This window comes from Hydra viridissima, unplaced genomic scaffold, assembly GCF_058129835.1.
Source record: "Hydra viridissima isolate aposymbiotic clone 2 unplaced genomic scaffold, HvirCarnegie_v1 scaffold_5, whole genome shotgun sequence".
Taxonomy (NCBI): domain Eukaryota; kingdom Metazoa; phylum Cnidaria; class Hydrozoa; order Anthoathecata; family Hydridae; genus Hydra; species Hydra viridissima.
In genome coordinates this window covers 6,880,659-6,903,971 of record NW_028324304.1, presented here as the reverse complement: position 1 = coordinate 6,903,971, position 23,313 = coordinate 6,880,659, and the positions used below count along the sequence as shown (strand labels likewise).

Sequence of the window (23,313 nt, the reverse complement as noted above, 5' to 3'; positions counted from 1 at the left end):
TCAACAACAACTATTGCAAAGTAATTTTTTTTTTCACTCATAGTATATATAATTTCAATAGCAGCAACTGATATTGATATTATTATGATATTGATATTATTATGATATTGATATTATTATGATATTGATATTATTATGATATTGATATTATTAAAAATGATTGATATTATTAAAAAGAAAACTTTTTCAATCAATTTAAATGCAATAAATGCAAAAAAAAAAAAAGGTATTTAAATGCAAAAAAAAAAAAAAAAAAACATAAGAAATATTATACAAGCATAAACATTCAATTAACCTTTCCATCCAAATCAGTTGGTTTCAAATCAATAGCCTGCCAAAAAGAAAAAAAAAAAACATGGCACAAATTGTATTTCAGATTTTGGAATAACTAAATTTACATTATGTATTCTTGCCGAAAATAAGTTTGTAAAAATAAATCAATCACTAATCACTAGGAGATATGTAAAGAGTATTTGCAGTGTACTATTTACACTGTTCTTTCTATAAGTGAGAGTGCTTGTATCAGTTGTTTATTAGAAGAAAGAGCACAAATTGCTGCATATTTTCCATTGTATTGTTTCAGATAATACCAATCATGATATATAAGGTATTAAAAACAATTATTAACAATATTATATAAAACAATATACAGAAAGTTGTTTAGTTCTCTGATTACTGTGGAAAAGTCATCACATTATCACAGAGGCAATTTTGAAGTAAATGCCAAAAATGTATTTTTTGCAAAACAAGTCATAGGAAGTAGCTATGTTATGGTATCAGAAGAAAAATAGAAACTTGTTTATAAAGCTACTCTACAGAGAAACTTTTCTAATCAGTTAATCTAAAAGATGTTTTTTTAAAAAATGGCTAAGAAAGAGCAAACTTTTAAGACTCATATCTAAAATACATGAAGCTACACAAAAAAATATGACTGAGTTCCTTTTAACATGATGCCAAAAAAAGCAATAGTCAATAAAACTTGGAGGTGAGATAATTTGTCTGGATGAGTTATAGAATGATTCAAATGCAACTAAAAATTTTTTAATTCTTTAAGAATTTTTTTTTCAGCATAAAAAAGGTCTTGTAAAAAAATTCTATTTCAAAAAATTCAAATTACCTTAACAACATATACACGACACAAAACATTAATTGGATCCATGGTAGGTAGGCGTTTAAATGAGCCTAGAGTGTTATTTTCATTGTAAAAAAAGGATGGCAGAGGATACTTCCACACCTTTATGGCTCCCTAGAAGATAACAACAATTTCAATATAAAATAATCAGTCAAAACTTAAAATAAGTAGTTGGTTAACTTTTTATATAGAATAAAATATCAGCAAATTTTAAATATTCACCTTGAATTTGCCATATATCCTACTTTCATCATCATTGTCATTTCCATCACTTTTTCCTCTCAACAAAACCCAAGACTGAAGCACATCACAAAGCCCATCTAAATTTGATACTTCCTCTAACTCTGTTTTGTATATCTAAATAGTTTTTAAAACTCCAAAATAATCAATAAATGCAACAAATAACTAATAAACAACAAATTTTCTATAATTTCAATCACAATTTACCAAATTCAAGGAATTTAGCTGATCAATACTGTTTACTTTTTTATACCTTAAGTCTTATAATTCTTGGATTAATGATTTTCTTTTTTCCTAAATTAAGATCTTCCTCCTCTTCTTCTCCATCTTCGTCTAAAATAACTGCCTTCTTTCCTTTCTTTGCCTCAGCCAATTTTTTCTTCTTTTTTGCTGCATCACGAGCTTCTTGTAAGCGCTCTTCATCCTTTACAGTTTCATAAAATCTTGCCCACCAATCTATTTGATCTTCATCTTCTTTCTCTTCTTTTTCTTCCTCTTCTTCTTCCTTTTCCTATATTCAGAAAGATAAGGTTATTTAAAAAAATACTTTGAAGTAAAAATAATATTTAAAAAATACTTCTTAAAACATTTCTTTGTTGAGATTAAAACTTAAGGTATTACTTCCTCTGCTTCTGCAGCTGCAGCTTCTTCTTCTGCTTTTAGCTCTTCTTCACCAACCAAGATAACTTTCATTTCTGGAACATCATTATCTTCCTCTTTTTCTTCCCCTTCACCTGGATAAAAATCATTTAAACAGTTTTAACAAAACTTCAAGTTTATAACAACAATGACTAAAAACTGTATACAAGTAAAAAAATAAAAAACATCAAACTTAATTAGTTATCTAGTCATCCCTGTGTAACTTGATATATCATAAAATTTAAACAGTTTAGGGAACACTCTAGAAATTCCATATGGGTATTCCTCACTTTTACGGGGACTTTTATATGGGTATTACCCACTCTTATGGGGATTTGTTACAATCAGTTAACCACTGAAAGTTAAGCAGCAAATATAGAGTGGGTGAAGAAACCCATATCACTGTACTTACATAAAATAAAGTTGGGAAGACCCCAAGAGCCATTTTTAATACGTATATGTGTGTATATATATATATATATATATATATATATATATATATATATATATATATATATATATATATATATATATATATATACATGTTTACGTATATAAATTTATAAGCAATATATGCATATACATGTTTAAATATGTAAATTTATAAGCAATATATCAATTTTAAAATATGATGGACTAAAGTAAGACTTAAGAAAAATGTCTAACCATCTGGTATTACAGGAGCTATAGCAGGAGGTGGAGCAGGTGCAGCAGCAGGCTGGGTAACCTTTTCTGCTGCAGGTTCTCCAGAAGTATCTTGTATAATATTAAGTTCTATTGCTTCTCTTTCTTCTTCTTCTTTTTCTCCTTCTGTTTCTTCATTTCTAGCTATGGAAGAGTCTATAAAATCAGAAGCCTCTGCACCAATCTCCAGCTCCCTGTCATCCACATTCATTTCTTCTTCTATCTCAATTAACCTTCTACTTGGAGTGCCTAAAAAATTAAAGATTAATATGCTTATACTAATAATATTACTTTATACTATCTTTTATGGATAATTAAAATTATAGGTTGTCTTACCATGTACTGAACCTGCATTAGAAGATACTTTCAATTCACCTGGTGATAAATTTTGGCTTTCTTTGGATTTATGCATAGGAGTAACTATCTTGCTACCAATGGTTTTTAATGGTGTAGCAATTTGCTGCAATAACTTTTGCCCTGGTGACATTTGAGCTAAAAATGTTTTGTAAAACTTTCCTTTTATAAATTTCCTACAAGTTTATAAATCTTAATTGTGAAACTTCTTACAAAAACTTTTATTCTAAAAGCTTATTTTCTAACATTTTAAAAAGAAATAAAAGAAAAATTAAAAAAACAAGAGTATTAAAAATGTTTTTCAACTTTTGTAAAATTAACTGGTTTAAAGAAAAAAAACTCAAGCTCAAATTTATTTTAAAATAAAATTTACAAACTTTATTTTGATAAAAAATAGCAAAAAGAACTCCAGAAAATAAATTGTAAAATACACAAATTAAATCTGTATTATACCTTCATCAGAGAGATCAGTATCTTGCAACAAAGGGGTGGATTCTTTTGTATATTTTAAAGGAGTTGCAGGTCTACTAATTAACTGTTTAAAAGGCGTGACATTTATATTTAAATCTGTGTTTCCTTTTCCTAACTCTTCTTCTTTAGGAACTGGTCGTTGAGGAGTTTTTCTTGGAGTAAATATTTTTTTCATGGGAGTTTTTTCAATAACTCCTGGATTTGACACTATATGATAATGAATCTGACTTGATTGCTTTGATGCAGTGCTTCCCCGACGAGAACTAACTCTCTTAGCAGAGGCTGCTGTTTGTGAAGTATGACTTAAACTTCTGCGACGTTGATTTATAGACATTTCCGTATATGCCAAAGGAGAATAACCATTAGTTGGAGACTTTTTAGGACTTTTTAGAGAAATATTTGACTTGTTTAATGCTATCTTTGAACCTGCATGTGAATGGACTGGAGAGCCTTTCTTTGAACCAGGAGCAAATGAAACAGTCTTACTAGGAGCAATTGATGGAGTTTTTATCTCCTCCCCATCTGCATTTAACTTCTTGGATCCTGTTACTGAAACAGGAGCATCATTTTGAAAACCTTCATTTGCTTGCCCCTCTTCTTTAGTCTCTGCTCCCTCTTCCTTTTTCTCATCTTTATTTTCTTCATCAGGAGGAGCATTACTTATTTCTTCTGAGTAAGCAGAACTATCTTGCATATACTCAAGCAGTGAATTAACAATGCTGGTGCCTACAAGAATCTCCTTTCCAAACATTCGCATTTCACGAACTGATATTGTCAGAGGAGGACAGTATACATCTTCTTCTGGAAGATCCTTTAAAAAAAAATAAATTAAATAAAGTTATTTTGAACATATACATACCTTTACAATTTCGCTTGCTAAAAATTTTAAAAAATGTTACATAAATAGACATTTTAATTAAATGAATCTTTATAATACCAAATCAAAATAAGCCCATGGCTCAGTAAAGTTTGGATTCTTTTTTGCTGAAACTATAACTGGAGATTTTACAGACTCACTGACACATTCAAACTCAACTTGTGGTCTCTCAACAGGCTGAAAATTTATGGTTTTTAACTCACGAACACCCCAGAACAAACACTGCAAAAAAAAAAATTTAATAATAATGTTAAAAAATACTACAGACTTCCTCCAAAATAATCATTCTACCGCATTATACAGGGTGTTGAAAAAGTTCCCAAAGAGTGTAAATAAAGAAATTACACTAAAAATGATACTAAAAAATACCAAAAGAATACAAATAGAATACTATAAATACACTATCTTTTGACAGAAAAAAGCTTTAAGACAAATTTATTTAATTATACTTTTGTAGAATTTAATAAACTTCTCTCCTTGATAAAATTAAGTAATTATCTCTCAATTTTATTTTTAGTCAAATATCATATAATTATTTTAAAACTAATACTGTCTTTAGTTCTATCTTTAATATCATATAAAGTATTGTTAGAAATTATAAACATAGAAATGAACAAGTGATAAACCTCAATTCTGTGCTGACACATGACAGGTCTGATATTTTCGGGAACAATAAAAAATGTTCCACCATTCACTTCATCATCAATTTCAATTGGCATTGGAGGTAGATCAGCATTCTCTTCCTCATTTTCAGAAACCTAACAAATGAAATACTAAAAATTAGATACATAGTAAAAAGTAAATAAAATTGCAACTCTGATCAACTTCGAATGACATTAGTTAATCCAAATTAAATTAGAAATTTTAATAAAGCAAAAAGTTTAACTAAGCAGAAAGGGAAGTTGGTTGAGTTAAAGTTAACTACAAAAGTACCTGAAAAAGCTCAAAAGCAGCCAATAATTCCCCAGCTTCATTATCTCCTCTGTAAATCTGAAACCATTCTAGTTTTGGAGGAAACAGTGGTTTATCATAGGGATCAGATATTCGTTTAATAAGAGGTCGACACATAGCACGCCCAATAAACTCAATATCACCCTAGCAAAATTTTTTTTCTTCAATTATGTAAAGTGAAAAAAAGTGAACTTTTTTAGAAAAAACTTTATTTTATTTTCAGTTATTTAAAAAAATTTTGAAAATTACAAATCTTTAGAAAATTATTCACCCCTTCATCAAAATCAAAGATTTCAGCCATAATGGTTGGTGGGTTGTTTACAACAAAATCCATTTCACCATAAATAAATAGATCGTGAAATACAAGAGTTTGATTCCATGTTGGACTTCTTGTTTCCCATACTACACTAGTATCTGCTGCCTGATTATTCAAGATTACACGACCAAAGGCATCTTAATTAAAAGCAGCTGTGAAAATATTATGTACCATTGATCTACTTTTATCTTTTAGACATTTTTTAAACTTACTTTTAACAATTATTGAATACCTTTTTTTACTTTTTTTTGCATAGAAAAATTTATTAAAATAAAACTGTGCCATAAATAAAGATAAACAAATATGTGCCATAGACTTTTTTTTTCTAGAAAGTTTTTAAATAATTTTTTAAAACCATTTTTATTCCTTTTTTATAGAAAAATTTAACTTTTTTGTTTATAATAAAAAAAAGAACCAAAAGGAATATAACTTCCAATAAAGTTACCTGAGAGACCAGAATCATCACTTCCAATCAATCCTCTTGCTTGATACATATGTGCACGCAAGATAAATTTTTGACAAACTGTATAATGAAGATCTAATGGTGGAGGAGCTGTTGTTTTTGTTAAGTTCTTTGGCTTTAAGTTAAATGAGTTTTGAATTAAAAAAAAAAAATTCTTGCATGAAATAGTAATAATGAAATTAATGAAACTATAACTAAATTAATTTAGATTTTTAGAATTTAGGTAAATAACTAAACCAACTAATATTTTTAGGAGTTAAGTATATAATTATAAAGTAATATTATACAAAAAGTAATATTCATAGTTGCTGTAAATAACATAAAATATAAGAAAGAATATTGAAGATCTATAATCTTGATTTACTATATATATGTAAAGATAGCAACAATACACCACTTAAAAAAATAGGTGTAGAGATATTTTTTTCTTTAAAGTTCATTCAAGGCATAATAAATTAAGAGCCAATTAAATTAAGATAAACCTAATTCTCTTTTTATACTAAAGAAATTTTTCAAAACAATTGCATACCATGATAATTAAATAGTTTAAATACATATAATTATAAGACAAAATAAGAAAACAAACCAATAGAAAGATATAATAAAACAAAACAAACATAAGAACAAAGTTATATAGGTATCATTATTAGATTGATTTTACTATATTAAAAATTTCAATTCTGCAGGTTTTCAGTATCTCTGTGTAAGTGAATTGGTTCATTAAACCTGTATATATGCTGTACAAACTTATTCATTAAAATTGAAGCAGCCTTAGATACAAGAGCTACAACCACCACCTCGCACCATTGGTACAAAAAGAGACAGTTACTATTCTTTTCAGAAAAAAAATACCTTGTTACAATATACAACAGAGTGCGAAAGTTTATAAACAGTTAAATTTTTCAAGTTCCATTGGATTTAAATCTGGGCTTTGAGAAGGTCAATCTAAAAGAGGAATTTTTTTCAAATTGGAAATACTTTTGATAAAATTTGCATAGTGCTTTGGATTATTGTCTTACTGGAAAATCCAACCGCAAGGCATTTTGTCCTTTTCATGTGGCAACACAACATTCTTAATTATATCTAAATATACATTCTGATCCCTTATGTCTTCTATGCAATGAAATGAACTAAAAGAATCAAAACTGAAAGATCCCCATACCATTATTTTGCCACCACCATGTTTAACTGTTGGTATTTGATACCCAGGAGTAAATCTTTCACCTTTCAGACATCTCACATTCTTAATACCATCATACTCACATACTTGATACCGTCAGTCTCACATACTTTATACCATTACAATGTCACAAAGTATTCACATACTTTATACCATTGCTAACAAACATGTAAAACTTTGACTTGTCACTGAACAAGATTTTTGACCATTTTTTTGAAGTTCAATCCAAATGATCATTTGCAAATTTCATTTGAGCTAATTGATTTTTAAATAATATTATTGGTTTCTTGGCAGGATGACAACCAAACAAGTTTAATGATGTAGACAGCATTCTGTAGCATCTACCCTGCACTTAACACCCTAATTTTTACTCAAAGTCCCATTTAATTTGACAGCACTTCTGCGGGGATCTTGTTTTGATTAGCTTACCAAAGTTCTGTTTTGATGTTCTGTAGTTATCTTTGGTGTGCCTGAATGATTTCAAGTGCCTTACAGCTTCTTTATCTCTTAACTAGTACACTAATTGTTGATTTAAAAAAACTTGAAAAATTTAACTGTTTATAAACTTTTGCAAGCTTCTGTACTTGTGGCCCAGCTTATTACTTTGTAGCTGGTTATATTGCTCAAAATTACTTATTTCAAATTTTCCATTGACCAACCGAATCTTTCCTTATGACAAATTAATCTTTTGAGCCTATGATAGTTTACAGCCATTATCTAACAGGTGCATAGCCTTAAGGTTTTTTTATGTAAAAGGTTTCTTACTGTATTTGAAGACAGCTACAGTTTTCAGCCTGTACTAGATCTTTTCATAAGTTTGCTACAACTTATCCCTGGATTGATGCTTACATTAAAAAAATAAGATTATTCTCATATTAAGTGTTGAACCCAAAATAATGCTGAAGGCTACAATATGCTACAACATTTTAAACTATTTCTAACAAAATCCACAGAAACTGATAATAATTTGGTATTTCTCTATTGTAAATACTGGAGCCATCGTTCAAACCTATTATCTTCAAAATGTTATGCCTTAAATCTATTTCTTTATATCAAAATCAAATTTTACTAAATATCCTTAAATATTATAAACTCATCAAAGTTAAAATTTTTATGCAACTTTATATTTTAAAGATATCTAAATCATAATTATGATGATAAAAAATTAAAGTCAAAAAATTTTTAATGAGCTTATTTTTTCTCAATATCCTGTAAACCAATTTTTTTGGTCCTGAAATCAACCAAATAATGAGTGTAAAAGTGTTCTTCAATAGGTATAAGTAAATCAATTATGAAGAAGAATTTGAAGTAAGAACATAATTATTTGTTGAAGAATATTTGATTTACAATGCATTTTGATAACAAGAGTGAAAATGAGTAAATGAATGAATAAAATTGACATCAAGAGTGAGAATTAATTGGAGACTTCACAAACCAAAATTTTAAATTAATTGATATCACAAATACAAAAGTAAAATTTTTTGTACAGTTAACATTTAAAATATTATAAAACAAAGTATCAAAAGTTACGTACTATTTCATAGCCTTCAGGAGCATGTATCAACATATCTTTTTTTGTTTTTAATATTCCTAACCACACTAAACAAGTTAGTTTGCATTTTATTGCCCAGCCTTTTTCCCCAAGTCCACTTTTACCAGGGAGCTTAAAAGAAGGAATAAATTATTTTTTTACTATAATTTGATCAAAATAGAGATTAAATATACACAGAAAGTTAGTTAATAAAAATGCAATTACAGTTAGCAAATATGTTTGAACTTTCCCAGAATCAATACCACATTCATGTTCAATTTGAGAGTACATTACTTTATGTGCAGGTATACGAGTATAGCAAATTCGTTTATTGCCAGAGAGTAACCATATGATGATGTCAGGAAAGACCTCTTGAGGCTGCAAATATTTAAAGTGAAAAAAAATATTTTGGTTAACTATTTTGTAATTTAAGTAATTGTGTTTAATAATCAATTTATCATTATGAAAGTTTTTATATTAAAGTTAAAAAAAAAAAACGGAAAAGAAAAAATTGGAACTTAAATTTAAGTTTACTAATTCTAACAACAATTAAATATAAAATACTAGATTTATTTAAACCATTGCAACCTCTTTCATAAGCTTTTTGAAACGATCGATGAATGACCTCACATATCTGTATGTGGATTGAATTCTTCGATTATCTTTCAAATTTTCTAAAATCTGTTTTGCTTCATCTATGACTTGTTTCTGTAAAGTTAATTTTAAAAATATATAATTGTATTAAAATTTTCACAGAAATTATAGAAATAAATACTTTTACTTTTACCTTTTAAAGTAATATTAGAAAATTATGCTAAAAAATTCAGTAATTAATTTCAGAACATACCGTTTCAGATATGCACAAATTTAACCTCTCTTTATCTAGCTTCATCTTTCCAAGTTTTGCACCTGTTATTTTGCCACCAAGCTGTGTTAAGAGCTTGCTATACAAAAGAAAGATAGAGCTTGCTATACAAAAGAATTGTACATAACAAAAAAATATTCATAAAAAATCTTTACAAAAATATTGATGAGTGCATAATGTGTGACTTCATATAATACAAAATAACAAGTAATACCAAGGATAAAAAAGTTGTTACAATAAAAGGAACTATGGAGTTAAATTTAGCTTGAATAATCACTTCATAAACAAGGAAATTACCAATAGTTTTACAATCATAAACTTATTTAGTTTGAAGCTTATTTAAAACTATACAGTATATACTAGTGCAAATATTTTTAACTGAAAAGAGTAGTTTAATGTTTTATAAGCAACCTATAAGCTAAGATGAATTTTTATAGATAATTTTTTTGTCTTAAGTAATTTAACCTTAAGAAATGTTTTAAAAATGAAAACAATCATATTCTTAAATTAAACATTTATTGAAAAGGTTTTTTTATATATTACTTTTATATTTAAAAAACAGCTGAGTAATTCCACATTAATTTAAACAGGTCATGCTACAATATAATTCAGAACTGCTTTATTTTTACAATTCTGAGAGAAATAATTACCACTAAAAAAATTTGAAAACTTGAATATCTGATACTAAGCGGCTCCAGGTTGTTTATTGAAGTTTACCAGATTGTAGATTGATCCTCTCTTGCCATTAAAAATATCTATAACTTTATAGATAATTTCTTTGATTGGCTGAAAGTTGGTATCTTAATGAAGTTGAGGTCAAGAAATTTTTTAAAACTGCTTAAATTGTAAGGAAAAAAAAGGAAAACATTTTAAGTTTTAATATTTAAAGTTAAATTTTACCCATCCTTTCATTGATGCTGTAAAAGTAAATGTTCACATGATGAGCAGGAAAAATTACTTTGCGATTATCATAAAATATGTCTTTATGTTAAAAACAGATAAAAAGTTGCGTATTGAAAAACAGCTGAAACTCTTGCGCTAAAGGTTAAGAAGTGGTATAATTGCTCACAAAGGTTTTGCCTTTGCTTCTATCTTAAATAAACCAAAAAAAGTGATCTTTATAGAGTTATTATTTACAATAAATGATTTTTAAACAACCTTTACATTTCAATTTAAATTTGAAATTAATTGTTATTAATTTTTTTGAGGTATTCTTACTTAAAGTGTACACAACTTATTTACAATAGAAAGCACTTCAACTGAAAACAATGTTACTCACAGGAACTCAGTAGTCATCTGCTGTATTTGGAAAGTATAGCTGCGTAAATGATCTGTGTAGATGCATAAAGTTGACTTTATGCATCAAATCATTGAATTTCAACATGATCATTTTAATTTTGCATTCTTTCTTTTTTTTCACACTTTTAAATTATCTTAATACTTGAACTATCACTTGTATGTTTAAAGCTAACAGCATCATTAGATATTGGGCTAAACTTTTTGTACCAGGGATTGCCTTACTTTTTAGAAAGCAAATTCTAAGGTTTTTACAAACATCCATCAACTAAACTTTTTCAATCTTGTCCAAAATAATGCCATTAATATTACAATCACTTGATAAGGAAATTTATTGTTCAGTTGAGCAAGACAAATTTATTTTTCATAGGAGAAAGAGGTATGAGATTTAAGAATAGTAATGTATATGTATGTAAATACTTGATTATTTCTTCTCAATAGGCTATAGTAGCCTACTCTAAATTTCCAAACATATTAATGCAATGTAATACTTGATTACTTAATGGTTTTTGCAAACTTTTGCTACTTAATTTTTTAAATCACTTCTATTGCTGTTTTTTCTGTCGCTTACAAAATTTCCATGATTTGGGCCAAAAAATGTCTGCATCAATATTAAAATCAATTTTATGATAGCAAAGATTTTTAAACTTTTTTTGTTTTTTATGTTGTGCAGGGTAGAGGTACTCAGGTAGCCATCTGAAAATTAATCTATATTTGCTATTCTCAGATGTAAGTTTTTAGATAAAAATCTGAGTTTGAACTGAAAGCACAAAAAAGTGTCATGATTATTATTCTCCAAAATAGAGCAGAAAAATCTTTGTTCCATTAACATATTTTATCTAAATAATAAAGTGCTACTTGATGCAAGATGCATCCAGCTTTGCTCCAATGATAACTTTAACTTTCATCTTGAACTACATTACTTTGTAGTTATCAGTTGTTGCTTATTGTGTGATTAACTCAGTTGTACCATTAGTCTGTGATTGATTAAAAAGGGTTTCCTTATTGCTATTAGTAAAGAAAACTTTTTTTTTGAGTGCTGCATTCAACTTGGAGAAAACTTGGAGAAACTTTGTTTTTGAGCATTACATTCAACTCTTTAAGGTTCCCTAATCCAAGACATTTTTGTATATGTTGGAATATGCTAATACCTTAGTCTTTTTTTCCTACCTTTGGCCTTGTAAACTCATTATCATCATCATAATAATAATCAGCTCCTTTATTTAATAGTGCTTTAAATAAAATTTTTGCTTTTATGATATTTTGAATTGATGAAATACCTTTCTTATTTTTTTCAAGCCTTGTGCAAATTTTTCAAGCCTTGTACAAATTTTTGATTCTGTTACATTAAAGTATTCAACAGCATAATTTCTGGATCAAGACTCTGGAGTTAGTGTTAGCAGTAAAACTTAGGTACTTGTGTTCAAGTTTTTTTATTTTATATTTAATGGCTTTAGTAATTTTGTCCTAATCTTGGCATTTATCTTTATTACTTAAGTAACATAAACAAAGTTTATTAAAAATTTATTACTGTTTTGGTTTTATGAGAGATATAAGTTAAGAATATAAATAAAGCACCTACATAAAGCTAAAAAAATTAAATAACAAACATTTTAATATTCTGCATCAACAAAGGATTGTATATAAGATTGCTCTTTAACTTTATCTCATTTAAGGCTTCCATATTTAACATTATTTTTCAATTAATACCAATAAGTTAACTCATACAAAGTGCTAAACTTTGTAATAAAATTATAAAAAATATTTAAACTTAATTTGAAACAAAAAACTCTAATCCTAAACAATCTAAATCTTGTAATAGAACTAATTGTTAGACAATATTCTTACTCGCAACTTTTTATTAGCTCATTTACTGCATCCTTAAGGTATTCCCAGGTATCATCAGCATTTATTGAGATTCGGTCTTGAGTATCTTCTAATGAATCTTCCTATAAACAATTTTCATCATTAAACATCAGAGTGAAATCATAACTGACTTTTTACAGAATATATATTTATTTAAAAATAAATTTCTTTCTTCATTTATTGATTTTTTATAAAGCATTTTATTAATAAAAGAATGCCCTTTATTTAAGTTTTCAATTAGTCATAATAGTTTATATTTGCATGCCTTGCTTTTCTAATGTTTTGATTTAGTTATTTTCACCATAAAGAGAGTTTAACAGTCAACCACTGAAGCTAAAGTCAAAATGAAAGTTAAAGCAATTTAATGAAAAGCAGAAAAAAATCTACCAGATTTATAATGAATCTATGCAAAATATTTTGCAGAAAAAGACGCTTGCGATGATCCTCCCATGGAAATCGTATATGCATGCAAGGTTTATGCTCATGATAAGGCATATTATAGTATTCTCGATCCAAAGTCTCTGCATTCATAGGAGTAGTTAAAGATTTAGTGAATTTATCATCCTCATCCTCTCCATCATCATCTTCTTTAGATGATAGCATCTTCCCATCAAATGTATTACCATAGTTTCCTTTAAAAGAAAACACGGATCACCAATAAATTGTTAAGTAAAATCAATGACATTCTTGTTTTAATTCATTATCATTATTACTATATTTTAATTAATTTCTTAAAAGCATTTTTTAACCTATATTCATTTCAAACTGTATTGGCTTGCTGGCAGTCTTCCTGTCAATCATGCTTGCCTCATGGATGCAACAAAACAACTGAAAATTTTCTTCTTTACCACCAACAACCTATGATATAGAAAAGTTCTCTTTTCTTAAAACAAAAAAATCAATATTAATGATAATTGAAATTACAAATAATTTTGAATGCAATCAAATTACATAACAGATATTTTTAATTTTAAACTTTGTAAAATATTTTTCAATAAGTTAGCAACTTAAATAAAAAGGTCTTTAATATTTTAATATTTTACATCAGACACAGGCACAGCTCCTTTGACATTTACATTGCTAATTTCTTCATCCATTGCTGATTCACCTTCCTCCATTTGAATAGAAAGTAAAATACGCCCACGGTAGCCAATACCTTCCTCCTATAGTTTTTTTTCATAAAAAAAAATTTATCAGAAAACCTACTTGTTAAAAAAAAAATCTGCTACTAAGGTAAAAAGAATTAAGATGTTGCTAGATCAGACCAAATGGGATATTTATCAGAGTAAAGCTATGAAAAAAATGAGTTTCTTTATGATTTTCATAATCATTGATTATAAGCCCACTTAGTGCAAAATACTCTTTTGAGAATACTCTGTTGGAAAATGCCAGCCAGACAAACAGCTTGGTTTCAAACTTTTCAACTGACTGATATTTTATAACAGGAATTCATTCACAATAGCTTAAACAGATAATGCATTGGAAACACATTTTATTACATATTTGTAATGTAATTAATTATACTTCAGAAAAATACAGATCTCCTAATTGACTCATATATATATATATATATATATATATATATATATATATATATATATATATATATATATATATATATATATATATATATATATATATATATATATATATATATATATATATATATATATATATGTTGTAAATACAACAACTTTGTTTACTTTTATTTTCTACTGTTTTTTTATTCAATTCTTTTACAACTTTTATACAGAAACAAAAAATTCTCGAGGGCGTAATTATGTACAAAAATAGCGTACGACTTGACTAAGTTATTAGTCAAGTCATAAAATGTAAATACGACAACTACAAAAATAGCGTATGACTTGACTCATAACTTACAATTAACAACAATTAACTTTAATGACAAGAATTTTATAAACGTAATAATAAAGTTTCATAACGATCAGCTATTATCACATCACCCCAAGAACTAAAGTTCTTAAGTAACATAGTCATTTAAATATGTTGGCTTTGTCCTTTCTCTGGTTGATCGTCTGATCGCTGGTAATAAATTTTCGACGATTTCTCTGCCACCAGCTTCCTCCTCATCGTCAACAACTGTTTCTTCGGTTTCTTCCTCTTGTGCAGCAAAAATGTCTAAATCTTCAAAATCACTTTCATCGCTGTCGATCTTTTCACTGATAATAGTTTCTCTTGAAGCGTTTGAAACATTTGAGGCAGGAGCTATTCTCACATCTCGCACATGTCTTGGTACACCATCAATTTCAATATTTGTGTTTGTGAGTATGTCAGTTACAGTACCAATTTTCCAAACTGAAGTGCACTTTGCATCAGCAGGGCGAACGTAAACTTTTTCTCCAATTCCATAAGTTTCCATAACTCGTTGTGATCTTTCCTGAGTTTCAGTGTTTTTCTCCTTTGTAGATTACCCTCTGATGCTCCCACAAACTTGGATCGATGTGTACTTGCATATACGCGCATCTAAGATCGAGTGTTGCAAATTTGTCACCAAGAGTTCTCCATTTTCTAACTTTTTCATCACATGCATCACTTGTGGCATTATGCGAATTAACGTACTGATTCAATTCGCGAAAGTCCAGAACAGGTCGTACCTTTCCTTTATTTTCCTGCTCAACAGCCATTAACGGGACAATCCCTTCTGTACTTTTTTCTTCTTTGTTGCATGGTTTCAACCAGCCATTTTTCACCCATAAGTCCATCTCATTATTAAATTGAGGTATCAACTGGGGTTTTACCTTGTACTGCGCGACAGAATTTCTTAGTTGTGGTTGATCTTGTTTCCATTTATATTTAGCAGTCCACTTTGTACCATCAAAGTAAGCATCAAAATCCTTGTCATTTACACCAACAATTTGTTTCTCTGTATAAATTGAAACAAAACCAAATTCAATTTTTCCATTGTACAAGTGCACTCCTCCACAGCGATTAATGACATCCATACCAATAATAGCATCAGTACTGTTGACAACACTTTTTAGAATCATTACTAATGCTTTGAGCTTTTTTCCTTCAATGATTAATGTTACTGTAGCTTCTCCCTCCGTTTTCACAACTTCTCCATTAACAGCCAACACCATTATATCATGTCTTCTAATACGAACACCAGCTTTCCGAGCCATGTTGTTTGAGATAATAGTTCGGGTACATCCAGTGTCGACCAGTGCTTTCCCAGCAAAGGTGTTCACCTGCACAGTGCATATTGGAAGCGCCGTTAGTTGTTTAGGGAAACAGCTGGCGCTGGCGATTCCCCATTTGAGTTTCCCTGATGCAACAAACAAAATCTTGCAATGTGTCCAGATTTTCCACACCTAAAACATAATATCCCATCACTGACATTTTGTTTCTTCGAAAAACAGATTCGAGCAACATGTCCAGATTTGCCACAGTTGTAGCAGATAACATCAGTAGCGGATGGTTTCTTAACATTTTTATGGAACTCAGAGATAGTTGTTGAAACATACTCTTCTTTTGTTTTTTCCGTCATGAGTACTCTTGCATGGTTCAATGCATCCTGTAAACTGATCCCAAATATTTTCACTTGTGCTCGTAGCTGCTTCGAAATTTCACCCGGCAATCCAGTTATGAACGCTCTTAGCAATAATTCTTCGCTTTCAATATCGGCCAAATTCATAAGTTGACGCAAATTGGCCAAATACACATCGACAGATTCACCGTCATTCCATCTCCGATCTCTGAACTGCTCGTAAGCTTGGAAACCATCAACTGCAAATGCATCTAGTAGGGCTTTTTCAATGTCCTTAGTGGAAGTTTTTTGGCTCTCCCCAAGTTGCTCATATAATGCGAACGCACTGCCTTCAAGAAACAACGGAATGATCAATGAAAGATCGCCCAACTTTTGCAGCTCTCCCACCAGCTTGATCTTTTTCAACCACACTACAACATCTCCAGATCCATCAAATTTTCCAATCATTTTTGCCATGGATGCCATACTGCCGAAATAGCTTGTAAATACAACAACTTTGTTTACTTTTATTTTCTACTGTTTTTTTATTCAATTCTTTTACAACTTTTATACAGAAACAAAAAATTCTCGAGGGCGTAATTATGTACAAAAATAGCGTACGACTTGACTAAGTTATTAGTCAAGTCATAAAATGTAAATACGACAACTACAAAAATAGCGTATGACTTGACTCATAACTTACAATTAACAACAATTAACTTTAATGACAAGAATTTTATAAACGTAATAATAAAGTTTCATAACGATCAGCTATTATCACATATGTTAGGAGCTTAGTAGTAACCTTCTTAATAACTTTTTAATATTATTGAGGTTTACAATTTTTATTGAATTTTAAAAAAAGACTAAGTTTAAAATCATACTAAGCCTTCATTAAGAAACTCGTTTTGGTTAATAAACCAAAAATCTCGTGTTGAACCATAGAGATTAACCCATGATGGACCAAATGTTGGCATAAATCCTGAGTTGGTATTAAACTTATGAACTGAAAAAAAAAAGTTTAAATAAAAAACATATTATGCTCAAGCATAACATGAACCATATAATATGATATTGCTAATGCAACTTTAAATGAAAATTTTATATGCATAAATAGAATTCATAAGTTAACTCTAACAATCAAAAGTTTAATTAAAGGCTGAATAAAAGATTTGAAGTAAAATTTTGAGTGCTCTATTCTCTTAATAGTAACAACTGATACCCACCATTACATCCATCATTAGAGATTTCTGATAAATCAATCCATATTGTTCCCACAGTTTCCTCTCTTGTTAAATCTCTAGAAATAATTAAACAAAAAGATTTACTTAAAAGGAGAACCTTTTTTTAATTTTTAAAAAATAAATAAATAGTTAAATAAAAACAATAAAAATAACACAATCTTAAAAGATTTTAAATTTGGATCCTTTTTCAACAACTTTTATAAAGGTTTTAGATTTTGGTTCAGTTTCAAGCAGTTTTTAGGCAATTCAATTTTAGTTGGTTAATTATGATTTTAAACAAAATTTCTAATTACTATTTTCATCATACAACTTTTCTTATGCACATACTGCTTAAAAAAACAAGAGTTAAGAAACCTCAGTTAAAAAAATAAATTCAATAATTAAATGCAGAGTGATTCCCAAAAATGAAAGTCCTTATATATATATTATTACCTTTAAAATTATAACATTTAAAAGATATTCTTCCTGATAACAGTTGCTTTTTTTTTTGGTTTGTTAAATTTAGGATTCTAATTGTACATGATAAATTTTTTATCTACTTTTACATGATAAATTTTTCTATGAGAATTAAAAATGTTAAATTAGGTAGATTTAGAAGTTGGAATGCAAAAAAAAAAGAGTAATTTTCATATATTTAATACATAAGACTTACTGATCCTTCAGTTGAATTTTTATTCTACGACAAAGTGAAGGAAACTAAAGATTAAAAACAAGAAAGTTCTTTAATAAAAAATCAAATTTAAAAAATAAAAATGCTCAAATATAATTGTAAAATCTTAACTACAACAGTTAAAATGTAAATATAGTGTAAATATTAATGCTAAAATATAAAATAAAAAAATCAACCAAGTCACAAAATATAATCTCCTCATTCCATTCTGGATCATAACAATTCTTTTTAACAGATGTTTGAGCCTAAATAATAAAAATATAAATATACTCATATACATAAATATAATCACATTATCAATTAAATACATATGCATAAATTTATATATACATATGCATATTGCATTAATATATATGTATGTATGTATGTATGTATGTATGTATGTATGTATGTATGTATGTATGTATGTATGTATGCATGCATGCATGCATGCATGCATGCATGCATGCATGCATGCATGCATGCATGCATGCATGTATGTATGTATGTATGTATGTATGTATGTATGTATGTATGTATGTATGTATGTATGTATGTATGTATGTATGTATGTATGTATGTATGTATGTATGTATGTATGTATGTATGTGTGTGTGCGTGTGTGTGCGTGTGTGTGTGTGTGTGTGTATGTATATATGTATGTATGTATATACATATAAATTTATAAATTTATAAATAGTCCAAAAAATCTTTCCTAATGTATATGTACCTCAAGACCTGCAAATGATACTCTTACAAAAGGATCAGCCAGATCACGGATCTATACAAAATCAGTAACAAACAAAAGCAAATGAATTGAATTGATACCAAAATCAATCATATTTTTCCTCACAGATAGGGTGGGGGACAATCATATTTAATCAATTATTACAAAAAACAGAAAAAAAATTAATCAATAAAATCTACCCTTGTTTCACCAGTAAATTGTTTTCTGACATTTGCTAAAATCCCAGAGTTCACTAAATAAATTGAAATACATAATAATAAATCTGCTCTTTTGCAAAGAAAGTGTCTTTTTATGTTAATAAAGTTGAAATTTATAAAAAAAGATTTTAGAAAGCATTTTATTATCTAAATAAAAAAAATTTATCTAAAGCTTTAAATCAAAGAGTATTAAAAAGATTGCAATTTGTTTGAAAAACATTTACTAAAGAAACAATCAGATTAAAGTAAATTTTAAAAGGCTGATTTTAAAAGTTTAAAAAAAACAAAAAACTTATTCATTAATTAAAACATCCATTTATACCAGATATAGATTATGAGAAGCATTATATATACATATAATGCTTCATATATATATATATATGTGTGTGTGTGTGTGTGTGTGTGTGTGTGTGTGTGTGTGTGTGTGTGTGTGTGTGTGTGTGTGTGTGTGTGTGTGTGTGTGTGTATATATATAAAATATACTTTTAGGTAGGCCTTCAGCTTTATAAATTCGTATGCAATAGCGACTTCTCATTCTCTCTGCTTTTACACCTTCTGGTAACATTGGATTTCTATTCAGAAGAAAGAACATGAATACATCATTAATTTCTATTACAAAGAAAGATAGAAAAAGAAAATCTATATTGAAAAAAATCTTACAGATCAATATCATCATCATTATCTTTTACACTTGGTGGCTCCTGAACAAAATTTAGTCACAAAAAAGATAAAAGTTTACTAAAAAAAAGCTGAACCTTTAGCAAAATCTGTTTTAAAATTCTGATTGCACACATTTTGAACAAACATTTAACTGTTATATAGTATATTTATTAAATGGATTTTACAATTGTGGGGTTGGCTGTCAATTATCAGTAATGACTAGGAGGCTATCAGAAATTTAAATAAAATCACAACAATTTATTGCTTACAATCACTATACTTCAATTTGTATAAAAAAACTTAATATATAGCAAAGAAATACAAAACGTTTTCAAGATATAAATTTACTATTATTATTTTATAGTTTAGCAAACTGAATCACCAAAATGTAAAATCTAACTAAAAAACAATTTTATGTAGGTGTATCAATTTTTACAATGATAATTATGCATGTTATGAACAAACTTTAAATGATATATACTAATTTAAGCAATAGCAGTTTACAAGGGCAGAGCTGATTGACAATTTTCTGTCATTGTCATGTAAATGTATTTACTTTTTTTTTGTTTAATAATTATACTTATTAAATAAGAATAATTAGTTAATAAGTAATAATTATCATACAATCTCTATAAGTATATCAATTTAATAACAAAATATGGTTAAATAAAAATAGTCAAAATTTATAGTTAATAAATATATTGAACAAGCAAAAGTAATTTTGATTTACTTAAAATCTTCATACTTTCATATTTTGTATCTTTCTGTAAATCGTATTCATATTTTCATATTGTACTCAAATCAGCATTTATGTTATGTTGATATTTATCATACTGTTAACATAAAAGTATACAATGTAAAAGACTAAAAAGGTGAATAACTTGCATAGAAACTGAGTGAAAATAATAAAATCTATACATGATTATGAAAGCTAAAAATTATCTGTCTTTGGTTCAACTTAAAAAATTAAGATTTCACAAACATTCAGTTAGGATTAAAGCAAACAAAAACTATAATCTTTTTTTTAAATAGGTGCAACCATTAAAACTGATTTTAATCTTCTGTGAGTTTTCATAATTATTTTGTTTTAGCAGCTTCTTTTTGCAATAAAGAATCTGACAATCGAAAATGTCCATGTTTATAATAGATGTTATGTCTTAAGTTGAAAAAAAAATTTTTTCCAGTTAAAGAAAACCGTTTATTCCAAAGCAGAGAAGAAATTTCCTGCTATCCTGTTATACTTTACAATATTTCATATTTAGAGGATATTAAAAATATGACTTTCTTAAAAGTACCAACTTTAAAAATCAAGATATAGAATTATACCTTTACAGGGTCTCCTTTTACTAATACTGTTATATCCAACTTTAGATAACCCTAAAAAAAATTAGATACAAAAATTAATTTCTTTAAAAAGTAAACATTAAAAAATGTTTCACATGAAGAATTTTTTTTAAAAAAAAGCTTTTATATTTGTTTAAATGCTTGAAAACTTACTAACCATTTAATAAATTCTAAAACAGGTTAAAGTAAAATTTCTTAACTTCATTAAGTAAAATAAAAATTCAATATAAAAATATACACTGCATTAGTGACCTTAATTCCTGCCCCACTTGCACCTAATGTTTCATCTGGATGTGTTAAACATGCAAACTTACGAATAAACCTGTGATCTGGTTGAGAATACACAGTGCCCAAATCAGTCTAAAAAATAAAAAAATCTAATATAAGTTTGCATAAAGCTATTTATGTTTATATTTATTATAAAACAATAAAGAGATATATTCTAAAATTTTATAGTATGTTAGTTTAAAATTATTAAAGTTACAACAAAACTGTTGCAATATCTAGTTTTGTTTGAGATAATTGTTGCCTAGAATTTTTCTGATTTTATTTTGAGAAATATCTATTTCATGCTTTGCTTGGAAGATATGAAGAATATAATTCATGAATATTTTGAAAAAGAAAAAATTTTTCAATGTGTACAAAAATCAAGAAAAGATTTTACACAGGAAAGAAAAAAAAACGATTTTCTAATACTAAAACACATTTAATTGTACTTTATTACAATTGTAACCTTAAATGAACCCAATATGGTTCCCTTTGAAATCAGATTCCTTCCAGAATAAACCTAAAATTAAAGGTAAAAAATCAAACATTAAGTATTTACTACATACATATCAGTTTAGAATTAAATCAAGTTTACATTTAACAACAAATAAGCATCTAAATTGCAACATAATTAGGACATAACTATGACAATCAATTTTCAACCAATTGCATGAATTACAACAATCTTAGCTGTATAAGATCATTACCATACCCAGGAATATAAAGTGATTTTGCTATTAAAACCTTTTTTTCATTACTAAAACTATAGTCTCTGAAGGAACTTGAGTTAAGGTGTAGTCAAAGTACAGGCCAGATAATTAATTACAACTATATTTTGAATAACATATAAGTACTATTGAAAAAGTACTTACAAATATATAACAATTTGGATGATAACAAATAAGTTATTATAACAATGATAAAAGTTTATCATTATCAAGATTATGATATGATTGTAAAAAACTATATGTACAAAATTTTGATAACCAGTGACATCAGAATTACTTACAATAAACTGAACAATTTCATCAAATGCAAGTTCAGCTTGATTCACAGTTGCAAAGACAAAGAACTAAATGAGAAATTGTCTGTAAGTTACAAATGAAATTTGAAATAATTATTTTTAAAAAAATATTTATTTCTTATTCTTATTTATTTATTATAGAATACAAAACATTAAGAAATAATTTTTAAAAACAAGAAACGTTAAGAACCTCATCCCAGTAAGGAGTATTTGTTTGCTCTTTTACTTGTGTGGACTTTTTTTGACCAAAACAAATTATATCACAAACAGGATCCAACTGAGTTCCAGCCAGCTGTTTCCCTTCAATGATTCGTATTTCAACATTCACATCTAATTCCTTCCGCTGCTTCTTCATTTCAATACGAACCTTAGGATGCAGGTTGCTGAATAAGTCATGAAAACATAATTTTACTATAATTATTAATCAAAATTTATATTTTTATTAAAGCTATTTTTAAAATTAATCAGTTTAACATAATTCTGCACAAACTAGCATACAACAAGAATTTTCATTACTTTAAAAATATAAGCCATATAAACTTTTTAATATTATTTTTGAAAATAAAATCAGCTTTGAAAAGCAAAAGTTTTTGTTTTAGTGATGTAGTTTATTTTATGGCTGGCACAAAATACAATAAAACTGACAATTATTTTAGAGAACATTGTGTATCCTTTACATAATAAAACCAGTTGCTGAGATAAAAAATCTTAAAGCAATTCAGTAAAGTAAAAGTATTACTTTGTTAACATTTATAAATAATAGTAAATTATTAGTATTAACAACTTTATTTAATAGTTATAAAGAAATAACTTTATTTGATAGGCTAT

At 27.6% G+C, this 23,313-nt stretch overlaps 1 protein-coding gene and 1 pseudogene across 4 annotated transcripts in view; both read right to left on the bottom strand.

Moving 5' to 3' along the window:
* The window catches only part of LOC149888288 (uncharacterized), a 324,912-nt pseudogene that overhangs the window by 235,619 nt on the left and 65,980 nt on the right, over positions 1-23,313 (bottom strand).
* The window catches only part of LOC145189562 (otoferlin-like), a 44,094-nt gene that overhangs the window by 15,652 nt on the left and 5,129 nt on the right, over positions 1-23,313 (bottom strand). For 3 of the 4 annotated variants that reach the window (XM_090089229.1, XM_090089228.1, XM_090089230.1), the window contains exons 6-39: positions 22,676-22,868; positions 22,471-22,533; positions 21,928-21,981; positions 21,447-21,554; positions 21,177-21,227; positions 19,851-19,891; positions 19,674-19,762; positions 19,173-19,225; positions 18,976-19,026; positions 18,443-18,511; positions 18,249-18,292; positions 17,579-17,652; positions 17,237-17,358; positions 13,909-14,028; positions 13,615-13,723; positions 13,253-13,497; positions 12,848-12,948; positions 9,686-9,782; positions 9,427-9,546; positions 9,064-9,216; positions 8,842-8,970; positions 6,110-6,242; positions 5,620-5,801; positions 5,331-5,492; positions 5,024-5,155; positions 4,458-4,619; positions 3,503-4,331; positions 3,032-3,187; positions 2,678-2,944; positions 1,994-2,106; positions 1,626-1,883; positions 1,355-1,489; positions 1,118-1,246; positions 296-331 (exon numbers count right to left, since the gene is read on the bottom strand). In XM_090089229.1, the coding sequence (XP_089945355.1) occupies positions 296-331; positions 1,118-1,246; positions 1,355-1,489; positions 1,626-1,883; positions 1,994-2,106; positions 2,678-2,944; positions 3,032-3,187; positions 3,503-4,331; positions 4,458-4,619; positions 5,024-5,155; positions 5,331-5,492; positions 5,620-5,801; positions 6,110-6,242; positions 8,842-8,970; positions 9,064-9,216; positions 9,427-9,546; positions 9,686-9,782; positions 12,848-12,948; positions 13,253-13,497; positions 13,615-13,723; positions 13,909-14,028; positions 17,237-17,358; positions 17,579-17,652; positions 18,249-18,292; positions 18,443-18,511; positions 18,976-19,026; positions 19,173-19,225; positions 19,674-19,762; positions 19,851-19,891; positions 21,177-21,227; positions 21,447-21,554; positions 21,928-21,981; positions 22,471-22,533; positions 22,676-22,868 (4,780 nt within the window). Of the gene's footprint in view, positions 1-295; positions 332-1,117; positions 1,247-1,354; positions 1,490-1,625; positions 1,884-1,993; positions 2,107-2,677; positions 2,945-3,031; positions 3,188-3,502; positions 4,332-4,457; positions 4,620-5,023; positions 5,156-5,330; positions 5,493-5,619; positions 5,802-6,109; positions 6,243-8,841; positions 8,971-9,063; positions 9,217-9,426; positions 9,547-9,685; positions 9,783-11,857; positions 11,961-12,847; positions 12,949-13,252; positions 13,498-13,614; positions 13,724-13,908; positions 14,029-17,236; positions 17,359-17,578; positions 17,653-18,248; positions 18,293-18,442; positions 18,512-18,975; positions 19,027-19,172; positions 19,226-19,673; positions 19,763-19,850; positions 19,892-21,176; positions 21,228-21,446; positions 21,555-21,927; positions 21,982-22,470; positions 22,534-22,675; positions 22,869-23,313 lie in introns of those variants that run through there. The other variant, XM_090089231.1, reaches the window with a different exon arrangement.